At 36.9% G+C, this 16,639-nt stretch overlaps 1 protein-coding gene across 5 annotated transcripts in view; it reads left to right on the forward strand.

Annotated features, from left to right (window-relative positions):
- Positions 1 to 16,639, forward strand: part of CRMP (Collapsin Response Mediator Protein) — a 276,601-nt gene that overhangs the window by 250,657 nt on the left and 9,305 nt on the right. For 3 of the 5 annotated variants that reach the window (XM_083116907.1, XM_083116910.1, XM_083116911.1), the window contains 5 exons: positions 2,079 to 2,311; positions 6,825 to 7,050; positions 7,996 to 8,106; positions 11,157 to 11,312; positions 14,525 to 14,732. In XM_083116907.1, the coding sequence (XP_082973033.1) occupies positions 2,079 to 2,311; positions 6,825 to 7,050; positions 7,996 to 8,106; positions 11,157 to 11,312; positions 14,525 to 14,732 (934 nt within the window). Of the gene's footprint in view, positions 1 to 2,078; positions 2,312 to 2,841; positions 3,075 to 6,824; positions 7,051 to 7,995; positions 8,107 to 11,156; positions 11,313 to 14,524; positions 14,733 to 16,639 lie in introns of all 5 variants that reach the window. The other 2 variants (XM_083116909.1, XM_083116908.1) reach the window with 2 other exon arrangements.

The following is a 16,639-nucleotide window of genomic DNA, read 5'->3' on the forward strand; positions in this document are numbered from 1 at the left end:
GACGAGCATGTTGAGGAGAGAGAGAGAGGGAGGGAGAAGAGAGAGAGCTAGAGTAGTTGGTTAAGGCATCCTACTTATAAACTCAAAATGATATTTTGATCGCTTGTTCGAGTCTCCACTCGGCCAATAGTTTTCCCCCTTTTTTGCAGTGTATGGTAGAGTTTACAATGTATGATTATTAAAATTACCCTATTGTTTTCACTATCGTTTCAAACCATTTGAGAATAATTTTAAAATCACAAGTGTGCTACAATATTCGTTATAAATTTGTGTTTGCTTCTATCAGAAATATTTCTAGCTTGAAGAGCCTAGTATAACAATGTTAATCAAAATATTATTTGTTCCTTACAAATATCGGAATGTCTAGTAGTTTATGTGTGTTGGAAGAAAACTATAATATACTCGACATTTTCATAAGATGATATTACTAAAGATAAAGAAAATATTAATAATAATGTGAAAACCTGTAAGATTTGTAATTACACATGCATTCTTGTTTTGACTAGATATTTGCTGTCGAGTGGTAGATTTGGGTTCAGGATAATAAGGAGGAAATATCACATGATTCATTCACAGCCTCAGGTGACCTTGAGTATTGCTGTAAAAGGATTTCCTTCCTATAACAGGAACTTCTTGCCATCAGAATTGGAAGTAGGTTTTTCCAAATACGAGTATTTCTTCTGTAAGGAAACTGAGGACGTGTTGAAATTCATAAGATAAACTGCTTTGTAGATAATTTCGTAATTAATAGTCGTTTCAGTAGGATTGTAAACTAAATATTTTTCAAGAAGTTCCCATTTCATTCACTACGTTTATAGACTTGACATTTTTGTTCATGTCCCATGTTTTCACTTGGTGCTTAATTTTAATTGTTCACATAGATTTTTCCACTGACGCATCTTCCAAATTGTATATACATCCTTCAATTTGTTTTTTAAATTTCTTAATGTTATCATTTACTCTTGATTGTGTTGTTTTTCAAATCGTGTAAAGCTAGTTAACATTCTTAGAATTGTAACTTTTTGTACTTCCAATTCTGATGGCAAGAAGTTCCTGTTATAGCAAGGAAATCCTTTTACAGCAATACTCAAGGTCACCTGAGGCTGTGAATGAATCATGTGATATTTCCTCCTTATTATCTTGAACCCAAATCTACCACTCGACAGCAAATATCTAGTCAAAGCAAGAATGCATGTGTAATTACAAATCTTACAGGTTTTCACATTATTATTAATATTTTCTTTATCTTTAGTAATATCATCTTATGAAAATGTCGAGTATATTATAGTTTTCTTCCAACACACATAAACTACTAGACATTCCGATATTTGTAAGGAACAAATAATATTTTGATTAACATTGTTATACTAGGCTCTTCAAGCTAGAAATATTTCTGATAGAAGCAAACACAAATTTATAACGAATATTGTAGCACACTAGCAAATGTTGTGATTTTAAAAATTATTCTCCTACTTTGACATTTTCGAGGGTGAGCGGGTTTTTTCGCTCAAGGGTGTGTACTTCTCGGTACTAAAATGAACCAACCAAAAGGCATTTTTTGATAAAAATATGTTTCCTGTTTCACTTAGATAATTTATGCTTTGTTATAAGAGAATGAGATCAAGCATGTTACCATTATTTTTTGCATAGCAAGTTTCTCACCATTATTTTATGTTACTTACTAAAGCATTTATTTCTACAAGTAAAATTTTATTTCATGTTACATTAATACCAGTGACATAGATATCTTATACTGTTTGGTTTCTTTATGGATTTATTTAAAAATATAACCTAAGAACTGAATTCAAATTAAATTTAGTTATTAGTTTAAATTTTTTGAGTATGGTTCTCAAAAGTAAGTTTACTTTCTTGTCAATATTATGCCTTTGAAAAATATTATTTTGCTTCATGTACAAGTTTTTTTTCAATAGATTCAAATGCAGATAAAACACACGTTGCTTTCCAAATTGCATGTTTTTTTATGAGTTTCTGTGATCTTATTTTATTTTAGTTTTGTTGTATTGTTGCACGAGTGTAAGTTGCAAGGTTTTGCATGTCATGAGTTCCATGTTTCGTAGGTAAAGTGTCCACTGTATGTAGTGCATGTGATGAGTAAGTCTGCTGCTGATGTGATTGTTGAGAAACGACAAAAAGGCTATCAAATATATGGAGAACCAATAGCTGCAGGACTAGGAACGGATGCTACAAAAATCTCTCACACATGTTGGAGGCATGCTGCAGGGCATGTTTTAAGTCCACCTTTAAGACCAGATCCTACAACACCAGAATATCTTATGGAATTACTAGCAACGTAAGTCGTGGTGTATGGAAGATGCATACTGATTTTTGTAATGAATTTAAGTACTGACCAGTGTTCATAATGGAAATAGCAACAAAATGTTGATATATACAGTTGAACCTCGACTTTGTTTTTCATTGCACCAAGCTGAAAAAACTTAAAATGCTGGAAAATTTAAAATTGAGGATAATTTATTAACATTTTCCTATTTTGGGACCATCAAGATTGAATATGTAATGCAGGAAAATGGAAAATGTGGGAACGTAAAATCAGGGTTACACTGTAGTAATATTTTATTGCCATTGTAGCAGAAATATCCATATTGCCTGTGGAAAAATGCAAAAGAAATAATTAAAATTTAGATTTATATGGTTTATATAAATAGTCGATCCAAATATGATTAATCTTGACATTTTGTTGCAATTTGCCATATCAAGTAAAATTTATTAATTATGTAATATTATTTATCATATACTTGCCAAATATTATTTTCTAAGAAGTATTTGCTGTGGAAAGGATGTTGGAGTTTCCTCTGTTGTTAGGTAAACTGCCCTCTGTATGTTGTACGAGTGATGAGCAAGGCATCAGGTGACGTGATTTCTGAGAAACGCAACCAAGGCTTGGTTGTATTTGGAGAGCCCTTAGCTGCTTCCCTTGGAACAGATGGAAGCCATTATTGGAATAAATGCTGGCGCCATGCAGCTGCTCATGTTACAAGTCCTCCTCTGCGTCCAGATCCTTCAACACCTGAACACTTAATGGATCTACTGTCCTCGTAAGTGATTTGTCTAAATAGATGTGTTGTGAACAGGACAGAATGCACCGTTTGATCAATTTTTCTATTGGTTTGTTTTTAATTTCATATTTTTGTGAACTTCTTTCTAGCACATTTTGTTGCTTTTGCAATAGCATCAGTTTCTTAATCCTGATTTAAAAGTTATCTATCCACTTCTCGGTTGGCCACAATTAAAGGAGCTCTTCTCAAAGCCCTCTGGAGACCATTCAAAGCAACGGATTCTGCTGAAACTTGGTATAGAGGCTATGCAGACCATAGGGAAGCAAATTCTGATATAAACTGATGAAAAAAAAGTTTAAATTTTCAGCTCCAGGTTGAAATGTGGCACTGAAGTAACGACAACCAGTAATTTGAGGTTACGTCAATGCAGCAGTGTTCAGTATGCATCCTGTCAACGTGAACCCATACAACACAAATCTCGAAGGGATATCCACCACAAATGTCCAGATAAGATGTTAATTCACTGTACTCCCTTGGTAATTACATTGATTTTTTTTATCAACAAATTTCGATGATTTACATAATGTAAAATTGGTTCCAGTGCACGGAAAACACAATTAACAGAGATATTTGATAACAAAGTATGGCCTGCGTAAGTAAAAACCTACCACCTCAGAGTACTTTTGCTAATTTTCACTAGTAAAAACTGGTTGAATGCACACTCAAATAGCTAGAGAACACGTGCACACCATTAAATTTAGCACTCCCAACTTAACGATAACATCGAAAATTACTATCAGCACCAATAAACCTAACACTCCTAAAAATAGTTTCACTTCTATTTTGGTCTCATAAGTTTTCAGTCCTTCATGTTTGATTTACTTTACTTTATAATACACTTATGAAACTGTAGGCAACCCCTCTACTGCTGTTTTTACTTTCTCAAGGGGTCAATGCCACCCTAAAGAAAAAGACCTTGAGAATATGCAAAATTCACACCTGGCAGAGGTATGTTCTGGTCACACACTGCTGGAATTTTCTGTTTCCCAAAGTAGTAGTTTTTAATCAGAAATGTAAATTACGAATCTTTAAATATATTATTGTAAATGAGTTTTTCTTTGTTTCCTCATTTCAAAATTTGTAGGATCTAAATATCACAAACCATGGCATAAGAATAATATATCAAAGGATGCACATAAAATGTTGGCTTGGTGGAATCCTTCCTAGGGCACCCAAAAGTCTAGCTATGGTGCTGCCAAAGGGTTCTGAGTAGGGCAACTTAATTGTACTTTCTTTGTTTTTAGGTCGTCAAGGAAAGAATTTGATAGTTTACCTAGTCATGCTAGAGCTTTCCATCAAGTCAGTATAATAGAATTCTTTAATCTTCCTACACAGACACAGACACTGACCAACCAGGAGATGAAAAATTTGCTGTCACACATTTTTATGTTTTTTGACATTGTAGTCATTTTAATTTTGATATGGCACTAAGCACACATAAATGTATAGTATAATTAATACAAACAAACATAGTTGATTTTTCTTTCTGTTAAATCTCTCATGTGGGAGAATTAATTCCTAATAAAATATTTTTTGAACATTCATTTGGAATCTCAACATTGCATAGTAAATTAAAAGAATGGTGTAATAGTGAAAAATCTGATATAAATATAGGATAGATGTTAGTGAAAACAGTTAAATAGATGTTTATAATCTGTTAACAAAAGCAAGAAAATTTTGGGTTGAATGGCAAGTTATAAAGCAGTACTATAGCTCTTTTCAGTTCTTACATCGTGCGCTCTAGAAGCTGGCAGGGGAAGTGGGGAGCGGGGAACATGCCGCTGACCAACCAGAGAACAGACCACCTAGCGGTGGAGCCGAGAGTTACGCAGTTGCGGGAGGAAGCTGCAGCGCTAACTTCGTTCTGCACGTTGCTGTGTTGCCAATTCACCGCGTTGCCGATGGTGTTTTGCCCCAGTGTTGATTCCTGTTTGTTATGAGCGGAATGTAGGAATAACATACGTGGGAGTAATTGTTGTCGCGTCGTGTATTGCCTAACTGTATTGTTTCTTCGATAAACGTGTATGTGGCATGTGATGTGACGTTTATTTGTACTCTCGTTGTTCCATAGGGGGCTTTGTGCTTATTAACGCAGTAAGTATCGTACGATGGCGAACAGGAAAGAGGTAGTTTGTAGCCAATGCAGGAAAATAATCAATAGGGTTCATGGATATTTTCAAAAGGAAGCAGAAAACAGTGGTCCCTTGATAAGTGTGCACAAAGTGCAACAGAGAGTGTTGGAAGCTTGTGGAGTGAGTACGCGAACTATGCAGCGTATTGTTAGGGAAGGCAAAGACAGTCTTGAGGTGTCGGGTTCCATGTCATTTGAATCACCGTGCAAACGAATCAAAAGGAACAGTATCACAAAGGCAATCGGCGGTTGCGATAAAGATATAATAAGAAGAATTATCCTCGTATTATGTAAAGGGTGAATATCCAACACTGAACAAGTTACGCGTTGATTTTCAAACATAAATAAGCTTTCAGTGGGAGTTTCGTCGTTGTGGAGGATACTGAAGTATATGGGGTTCAAGTACAAAAAGAGCAATGACGGTAGACGATTTCTGATGGAGAGAGCCGATATAGTTACAGCCAGAGTAACGCTTTTGCAAAAAATGCATCTTCTAAAAAATAAGGAACCTTTGCCCTATATAGGTATTTCATTTAGATGAAACGTACATACATCAGAATTACGCTCCAACGAAAATCTGGCAAAATAAAGAGGGTACAGGGGGTTTAAAAGTGCCCGTGGGTAAAGGTGGGCGCATTATTGTTTGTCACGTAGGTTCCAGTCACACTGGTTTTCTACAGGAATGTAAATTAGTTTTCAGTGGTTATTGCAGTTTTTAGATACGCTTGACGAAAGGAACATCAAAGATGCAGTGATTGTAATGGACAATGCTAGCTAACATTCGGTACAGTTGGAAAGAATTCCTACAATGTATACACTTGATATCATACACTTATCGGTATTCTACTGACCACAAGATGGAGATAATACGCATTCTCAGGCCATACGCGAACAATGGGACGTCTGTATTTCAGGGTTCTTTCTATTTCAACTCCCCTTTCCCCCTACTCTGGCAACGCTGCAGTCTCTCTCTCTCTAACCAGCCTGTCTCGTTGCGCTGGATAGGTCGTTTCCCCGCTCTCCACTTCCCCTGCCAGCTTCTAGAGCGCACGCCGTAACAACTGAAAAGAGCTATAGTGTTACTGCATATTCAGTCAAGTTGGAACTAATTTGATTGTATTATGAGCACTTTGAAATACATTTTCATTGTTAAATATTTTATATTTTTACCTGTTAGTAATAACATAATAAGACACAAGTGTACTTCTTAAATTGACTATAAACCAATTAACATAGAGAATACAGTGATGAAAATTGATGATACCTGTGACCAACCAAGCAGAAAATGCAAATTTTAATACATTAGCATAAATCTGACTTTCATTTCGCAACAGAACAGTACAGTAATATAACTACCTAAGTAGATGGCACATCCTATCCCACATCATACTCTTCAGATTACCGTACATGTGACCATGTAGTTGTAATGTTTCATTTTTCTTGTGCTGAAACTAGTTCTAATTACATTATATCAATACGCTGGTATGGAAAGAAGGAAAATGTGGTTAAGTTGGAACTTTAAAATGCTAATCCACATTGCTAAGCTCTTAAAAAGTATGTAATGACAGATCTTGATGAAATTGTTTTTGCTTCTCCAGAGATGGTCTTCAAGTCACAGGCTCTGATAACTGCACGTTCAGCTCTGAGCAAAAAGCCAGGGGTAGAGATGACTTCACTAAAATTCCAAATGGTGTGAATGGAGTTGAAGATAGAATGTCCGTTATCTGGGAGAAAGGTGTGCATTCAGGGAAAATGGATCCAGCTCGCTTTGTAGCTGTAACAAGTACCAATGCAGCTAAAATATTCAATATTTATCCACGAAAGGTATGTTCTAACTCTTGAAACTGATAGTTATATATTAAACATGGACATTGAGATTTCAAATAATAATGATGATAAAAAAATAATTACTGCCATGTGCCATTAACATGAGTAAAAATATGACAAATCATGATAAAAGTGCAGGTCAGAAGTAGAAGATATTAATGTCCCAGATTTAAGTAAAAACCATACTTTCATTTCACCACAATAAAACACATCAGATGAACAAGCAATATCTGACATAGTAGTTACCATTTTACAAAATAAAAGTTAATGTTGTAACTTTATATTTGTGACTTCCAAAAAAATATGGAGGAATTGTCATTAAACCTGAGGGATTAATGTGCAGCATTGCAAATTGGTAGAGGATGAATATTCAGTATTACATCAAAGTGCAATAAAATCTGTATTGGACAAGTAAAAAGAGCTGTATGGATATACGTGGGTGGGAGAAAAAAATCACCATGAGTCACACGTGTTTAAAGAAAAATGAAAGCATATGAAAAAATAAATAATTCAAACAAAAGGATATAAAATATCACAATGGGGAATTTTTAAAAATAAAAAAAAAAATTAAGAACTGGGAAACCTTTATACAGATTGCAATGCACATGTCTGGAGGACACTATAAATAACTGTTAATATCTTATGTTAATCTCAAGAGTATAAAGTTTGACTTATAGTTTTATTTGACTATTTCTAGCATAATATAACTACAGTGAATCTATAATACTCTGACCAGCTTGAATCAGAATTGACAGATGATGCTTAAAACCAACCACTTAGATTGCACACTAACTTAGTGGATGTGCAGATGGGGTGCGAGAGTATATCCAAATGAGTCACATAACATAACATTAGCTCATATTTAACAGAATTATGAACATTTGTTACATGAGTAAACTTTGGGAAGAGATGTGTTGATTAAAGTTTCTTTTGATCTTACAGGGCTGTATTGCTGTTGGTTCTGATGCTGATATTGTTGTATGGAATCCTAATATGACACGAACAATATCTGCACAAACTCATCACCAAGCAGTAGATTTCAACATTTTTGAGGTATGTACATAGCGTGCTACAATAATGCTGGGTTAGGCTTCTGCTAGGTAGAGTTGACCAAAGACCGATATTGATGTTGCTATGGTCAAATATGCCAAGTTCTCAACTTAGGACCTGCCATCACTATTCTGGGTTCAATTTCTGGCTAGAACATTGTTTCTGAGCTGAAGGCAGGGACGTGACCCCTTGAACAAACCAGGTTGGTTAGCAAATGAATGGGTTTTGCATGCCCTTCATGTTAACAGCAGAAGGTTTCATTTACAACTGAGCAAGAATCAGGCATGTGGCACCCAATTTTTTGCACTTGGAAACTCTCACATGTAAAAACGAAAAGCCTGGGTCGGTTCTTAGTGGAAAGCCAGGGTTGACTTTGTAGTTCAGGTCCAAGTTCTGTTGGGCCTGCATTTTTTGGTAAGTTTGTGTAATATTACCCAGCTGGAAATTTTTCCAATTGGTTCCGATAGCCAATATGAGTTTTTAGACACACTATCGGAACTGATTGGTCTGTTGGAACCGACTGGTCATTTGGAACTGATTGGCCAATTGGAACCGATTTGTCAATTGTAATGAATTGATTTCTATTGGAAAATATTTTACTGTTTTCAATATATTGCTTATGAAAAATTCTTATCTATACAACTGTAAATGCAATGGAGAAATCATATAAAACAACTAAAACAAATTTCTGGTAAAGCATGTGGAATTTGTAACTTAGAAAAACTTTCACATACAAATTTATTTAAAATATATGAACACGTTTTTAACTCTGTAGCTCAGTTGTGTTTATTGCTTTGAGTCAATAAATGAATTTATAACATATTTATTCTACAATTTATACAAACTTACAATTGGAAATTGTCTTGATTTTCCAATTGGTTTTATTTGAGATTCCGATTGAAACCAATACATTCCAATACCTATATTAGGCATCCAATTCATTCCAATTGAAATTTCAATTGGAACCAATAGAAAATTCCAGCTGGATACATTTAATTTATGTGCTTAAGCATAATTTAGGTACACAGAGAGAAAAAAAGAGAGAGAGTGAGTTAGTGAGCATGGGCCTGCCAGAATGAAGTAGCTGAAGTCATCTGCTCTTGCCAGAAAACAATCTGTTGTAGCTGCTAATTGATTATGAGGGAGCAAAAGGCTTGTCATTAGCAGACTGAATGTATACGCAGATGAAGAGAATCTCTTGGGATGTCAGTCAGGTCAGTTCCAGATAGGCTTCTGAGCTTTCGAGAGCTGACATCACTTTCATCTTCAGGAATTTAAGTGCAGAGATGAGTAAACCTGTCTTTTATGTATTTCATGCAGGAGGGGTCAAACTGTGTACAATCTTCTCAAATACACAATGCCTCCATGCAACGGATGTCCAACTTACAGACTTGCCAAACTCCTGATGACACAGATCCAACCTGTGACAGACAAGTGTGAACACCTTCAACAGAATTCACCAATATGCTGAGGAACATCTCCTGGTGACCTTCTGGCCATTTTTAATGTGGTGTTGCTTGGTTGACAGAGTCATATCCATCATTGACACAGCCCCTTCAGGCAGAATGGTTGCTCAGAAGGCAGCTTCAATAAATCACTAGTGTGTCTTGCACAAAGGAATGACAAGCAAACATGCAAAGACATTTCAGGAAACTGAATACAGGAGACAACCAAGAGGACAAAATACAGGCATCATGCCATGCATTGTAGACCTTTCTGCAGTTATCAACCACAATATCTCAAAACACAATTTCAAGCTCATCCACAGATTGCAACTGAAAATCAGGAGACTCCTATGAAATTCAACGGATACTAAGGGTTTACCATGTCACATGCACCGACAGTAAATCCTACATTGGATAAACATTGAGGACAATTGAACACTACAGCTACAGTGAAACCCCAATTTGATGTTCCTCAATTTTACATTTTTCTGCATTATACATTAAATTTGGATGGTCCCAACATAGCAAAATGTTATAAAATTTTCCTCGATTGTACGTTTTCCCGGATTTTAAGTTTTTTCAGCTTGGTCCTCTGAAAAACATAAAATTGAGGTTCCAAGAATGTCCATCCAGAAAAATGAAGGTTACCAGAATGTTTCATCAATGAGATCTGTCATCCAGCCACTGGAACCATGTCATCAAATAAGCAGCATCCATCCATGGGGAAAAGTAGAATCTCAACAGGGACACGTGGTATGAACTCGATCTGGCTTGGCTGGCAATAGTGAGTCCAAAAATGCAGATATCCCGAGAGAAACTCCATCTTTCATGTACAGGGAAGTTTCAAGAAGCATTACATACAGATATTTTCTACTAATCACAAAGTACAAGCAGAGTAACTTTATAATCGTTTCCGATATTGTACCTTTTTAACTTCATGATTGTCTGTTAGCATCAGGGTAGCTTGCTGCTTATTAAGTTTACAGTTTGGTAAGAGGGTGGGGACTAGCTCTGGTACAAGGATTTGCAAATTTGTTCCCACATCTGTGGTTTCACCACATGTGCATGATCAGATAAAGGAAGAAAGGAGAGGTAGGTGTGTGTTTGTGTAACGACTATGCATGAGAAATTGAATAGATACAACACACTAAAGCTTATTTGTTCAAAGTCATAAATGTTTGCATATTTAAGTTCCAGAAACGAACTTAAGGATTTATGACATCTGTTCACTTCAACACAGAAACATGTCTCCTGTTATCTTCCATCTTGTCCTCTGGTTATTAGCAGTTATCTGTGATTTGTTTCATGTACTTGTGAACTTATTTTGATAATTACCAATTGTTCGTATATATTTCAAAAATACTTTTCTCAAACAACTTGTCATAATTATAATTTTTTTAGATGTAGGAATTGTAGTTTCCTGGTGAACAAGTTGCCTCCGGTTATCAGCCAGGTTAAATGGGCATTAGCATTTAATGTTACCTGGCTGGTAATTCAAACACTTGTTTCAATCAGAAATCTTGTTTTCAACTTTACATTTGTATTACATAGTTATAGTATTTATGGACAGAATTATATATTAACCAAAATTATTCCCTTGTGTTGCAGGGCATGGAGTGTCATGGTGCAGCTGAGTATGTAATAATCAGTGGACGGGTTTGTGTAGATGAAGGCGAGTTGAAAGCTGTGCAAGGATTTGGAAAGTTCATTCCTACTCCTGTATTTTCACCCTATGTATATGATCAGATAAAGGAACGAGAGGAGGTATGCAAAAGCAGCGCAAAACGTACTTTGTGCCATGGAGAACTTAGTCTAGTACTTAGTGATCAAAATATGTGTCAAACTAAGAAGTATATGAAAAATACTAAAGATTTTACACATGTGTAAAAATATGAATTATGTTAAGTGTTGATAGATTGTGTTTACAAAAACAGAACAGCACCAGATGAAAATGCTGCATATTAAGATGATGCAGTTGGTCTTTGTTGTTAGCACCTTTCTTTGTTCTAATATAGCTTTCGCCGGGCCCTGTGGCAGAGTAGTTAGCACATCGCGCTACGACGCCAAATGTTCCAGGTTCGAATCCTGCTCGGGCTTGGTTGTTTGTGAATGTCCATTCATCAATTTGATCATTTCATCACTCATCCCCATCTTTGCAAATTAGCCAAAAGGCACAAAATGTGAAGTAAAATAAACTACAAGGGTTGGATAAAAAGTAATGGCAACACTGGTATAATTGGTACTTGACTGTATTGGCAGAGGAGCACGTGTTACATTCCTTCAAAGTAATCGTCCCTCATCTCTACGACATTCTGTCACACGTATGGAAGGCATTGTACACCATCAACGCATCCATCTCTGTCGATGTCCCGCAGTGACCGCCCTATAGCACGTATGATGGCTTCGTGCGTGTCATAGTGCTTCCCGCCCAGTGATTCCTTCATTTTGACAAAACGGTCGTAATCACAGTCTCATACCGGTGAATACGGCGGATGTTCCAGTACCTCCCACTACCAGTTATGCAGGAGCGCCGTCACATTGTTCGCAGTGTGACACCTTGCATTGTCAAGCAGGATGATGGGACACTGTGCCGTCGCTTCCTTCTTAATGCGAGACGAAGGTGGTGTTGCAAGAAGGTGCAGAAGTAGGCTGCATTGACCGTCTGCCTGAGAGACGTTGTTCTTCTTGCCTAAACATATTGTTAGGGTGCTTGCACTCTCGTCCTCTGCTTCAGAGCACTGCTGTTTTTGACTGAATAACATACAATCGCTCCCACTCACTGTACTTCCTCGTCTGGCATTCCTTTATCAGCCACGAAACGCTTGTGGCGTTGTGACTCACCCCTTTCACGGGACAGCAGTGTTGCCATTACTTTTTATCCAACCCTTGTAAATCATATCAAGATCAAAATCTAATATAGCTTTGTATAATTTCTTTACATAAAGGTAAAGTTTCCCATGCATATAGCACCATGCCATGGAGGCACATTTAGGGGATGTGGGGGTAGGGCCACACATATTCACGATCTCAGCCATTTTGGAGGTGATGTAATCAGCACCACAATCCAGCTGTCTTTACCCTGCCAAGTACCCATTGATTTGAGGGTGGGTGAGTCCCATAACTGCTGGAAATATTCCAACCTTTGATCACCCACCCCTGGAATTGAACCTGGGTCTCCCGCATGACAGTCAGATGCTCTACTGACTAGACCACCATAACTCAGAAAAGTACATGCTTGAATTCCTTTTTTTCATCTTTTAATTTTGGGTGTGAATTGAAATTGTTTATTTCTTATACCTCACTGTTTATACATTCTTTGTGATCCTTCATTTTAGTGATAGTTCTTCATCGCCTTGTACCTTGTAACTATCCTACCACAGTTATCAGGTAATTTTTCTTCTCTTGTGAGAACAAACAATTGAATGTATGTTTCCATCATTGTAATAAGTACCTTCCACATGTACTCCCTGACTTCCAAGTAACCCACAGATATACATCCAAAGAAACCTGAAAATGTTGTTTACACCATTTCAAAAGTTTACAACCTGTAAGACATTGGAGACTACGAAAGGGATTGTAATCTGAGAGTGCAATGCCCTGTACATATTATGGGCATAGGCATTCACAGACCCTCTGATTAGGGGGGGGGGGGGGCAAGAACATTGATGAAAGTTCAGTCAGGAAAGGAAAACCTCATTTTATCTCACTGTTTTAGTTTCATTGCATTGATGGGTATATGTATGTACATACAAACATATACACACACACACACACACATATATATATAATGCAGCAACATAGTGGCACCATAACAAATAAATAAATAAATTGTCTGAAATGTGCCGTGCTCCTTTTCCTCCAAACAAAACTGTTTACTAGTAAGAGTCTGGGTAATTTATAATTCATTACAGAAAACAATAAAACTGCAAGCGAAGCGAGCAAGAAAATTATTAGATCCAAATTTTTGCAAACTGAAAATAATATTGATTTAATATGACACAAAAATTTTCACGGGACGCCATGACATTCTCATTTACAATTTTTTTCATTTAGTTCATTTGGTGCCCAGGGCTGACTCCCGCTGCCCCCTAGTTATGGCTCTGAACTTGACAAGACTGTAAGAAATGCAGATATTACGAGCTAAGCGAGCAAGAAAAATTTTACGAAATGTATTTTTATTTGTGTAAAGTTTGATATCGAGGGGGCAATTGCCCCTCGGTGTACCCCTGCAGGTGTTCTTGGCTGTCTGTAAGAAATAATGCAAGAAAGACATAAAAACTAATTCCATCTTGAGTATCCTTTTGTCCTGCTACTCTTAAATTCTACTAGTCTTGCTTTCTTTTACCGCAGTGTTTTCCACCCTTGCCCCCCTAGAATTGATTTTTAGAAGGGCAGTTCCCCCCCCCCCTCCTTATGCACACCTATAATTATGGGTTGTGGAAATTTTACCTATCTGAACTCTTACAACTTGCATTTCTCGGATGGAAAACAACACCTTTACAATTTATGGGTTCTGGATGTTTGTCTGCAAGTCATTGCAAAGAAGTTGTACCTATTGACGCTGGACTGCCACAATCCAGAAGTCATAATCATTTATATCTTGCATGTCCCCCCAAATATTCTACAAAGTCTCCATTCTGTAAAGTAGCTATTGATAGTTATTTCTATTGCAAAAAAAATAGCTGTTACTTCCAAATACTGGTTGTATTTTATCAATAAAGAGGGGAATACTTGACAACATAATGGTTGTTGATTTTGTTACACAATGTGCCTCAAAATGTAACAATCCTGTTCTTATCTGTATATGTGGACATTCAATTCAATATTGCTCAATTGTTGCCTTGGTCCCCTTTTCTCAAAACCACCTTGGATTATTATTTTGTGATCAGTGTGGTGTGTTTGTCTTTCTTTATGTACATTCATTTTTATATTCTAAAAATATGTAAATATTGCTGATAAAAATTTGACCTCCACAGCAGAGAGCTCCAAAGCCAGTGGTACGAGGTCCAGACGACGATGTGATGCCACCAGCCCAGAATGGGACGGCTGCTCCTGAACGGAAGCCAGTTCACGAAGTAGTGAATGCAGCATCATCTCCTGGTGATTTGCACTCTCGTCCTCCAACTAAAGCTGGAAGTCGTAATCTGCAGGACACCACATTCTCTATCAGTGGCGAGTACCCTAGTATGTTGCATGTTTTCTTGGGGTCAAGCTTTGGGTTGATATAGTTTAGGAGATATGTAGTGAACGGAAGCAGCAAAGGTACTTGAATTGCAAATATTTGTCAAATGTTGAGAATGAGACGCTTAGCAATATAGTGGGGATGGAACTGAATCATTCATTTCTAGTAATTATCAGCAGATAACTGGATATCTCTACACAGTTTATCAGTAAATTTGCCAATAATTTTACGATCAAATAGCCTCTGATCTGTTGCTTTCTCTAAATTCCACACAATTACTAATGATTGCATGATATGTACCTCTGTATATGCTTGAGTTGTGTTTTAAGTCCATTTCATGCACATATAGGCTAATTGGGACTGGACCTACAGTTTAAAGTGGGATCCAAACCACTATGTGCTTTCACTGGGTATCAAACCCAGGACTCCTTGATTACAAGGCAACGATGTTACCATTACACCATCAGAGAGGCCCATCATCCTTCTGATCCAGTTACTAATTAACTAACCCTCTAGCCTTCTTAAACCCGAAGGTTTATGGCTGCAGCAACACAAGCCTTCCATCTGTCCCTATCCTGGGTAAGATCAATCCAATCTTTTCCATCCTTACCAATTTCCTTTAGGTCCATCTCAACGTTATCCCTCCATCTTCGTCTTGGCCTTCCTACTGGTCTCTTACCATCAGGTGTTCCAACAAGAATCAGACATAAATCAATTAGGCATATTATGCACAAGATGTAAATTATAAGAATGTTATGTAACAACTCAGAACCAGTAAGAAAGTAAAGCTATCCCCCGTGCATTGCACCATCCTCTGAAAACACTTGAGGATTGTGGCTGTAGGGCACCATACATTCTCAATTGCAGCCATAGTGGAGATGTGATCAGCATCACACCACAGCTGCCTTTAAACCCCACCCAAGTATTCATTGATTAGAGGCTTGGAGAACTTCACAGCTGTTTCATGAAGGGACACTGCAAAATTGCCACACGAAAAGTCAGATGCTCTACCAACTGGATCAACACAACTCTTAACAAGTACAGTATTTTTAAATTAACTTCCAAGTAATCAGCTTCCCTACCTAAAATTAAAACATCATTAATTTGGCAAATTATGTACCAGTATTTCATTATAATCAGTAAAATTTTCAGTTATAACCATCCCTACATTATAGTTTAGAAGTATAGAGTGGTCAGAAATTGAACCCCCTTCCCTTTATTTTCGACACTACAATGGTTATGGTTGAATGCTTAATATGTACATGTACCTGATGGTTTAAGAGTCCAGAACAATGGATGGAGACCGCCATTTTTGTAGCACAGCTGAATTCTGCACCACGTTCTGGCAGTTGCTTTTGCGGAGATTAATACAGGATCACTTACAAGAAGGCATCTTCCACAGCTGCTCGTAACTCTTGTTGTTTGATAGTGGTTATTTCAAACTCTGTCATTAATGATGAACTCCCAGAGGTGAGGTCTGGACTTCTTGGAAGTTGAGGTTAAGGGAGCTGTGTAATCTTCAGAACCTCTTGCCCAAGAAAGGTCTTAATTAGATAATGACAGTGGTTGGAAATAGCACGCTACTGTAGCTAGCTACAAAATTTAAAGCGGTAGCTGTATCAGTGCTACATTTAGAAAATTGTAGCTGTAGCGAAGCTACAAAATATGCTGTAGTTGTAGGTAGAATTTTGCTACAGCTACATTCCCATCTCTACATTTTGAGGAAAATTTTCAATGTGACCACAGCATCAAAGAAAAGTTTGACAATGACACTTACTTTTGCAGGAGGTTCATAAAGACAAAGTCTATTACATGGAAATATGTATAATCTAGATTATAAATATCTTGATATCGCAGATTATAGATATCTGCGTAATTTATTTCATTAGCTTAGAATAAACCTAATATC

Source organism: Lepisma saccharinum, chromosome 2 (assembly GCF_977018435.1).
Source record: "Lepisma saccharinum chromosome 2, izLepSacc3.1, whole genome shotgun sequence".
NCBI classification, from domain to species: Eukaryota; Metazoa; Arthropoda; class Insecta; order Zygentoma; family Lepismatidae; genus Lepisma; species Lepisma saccharinum.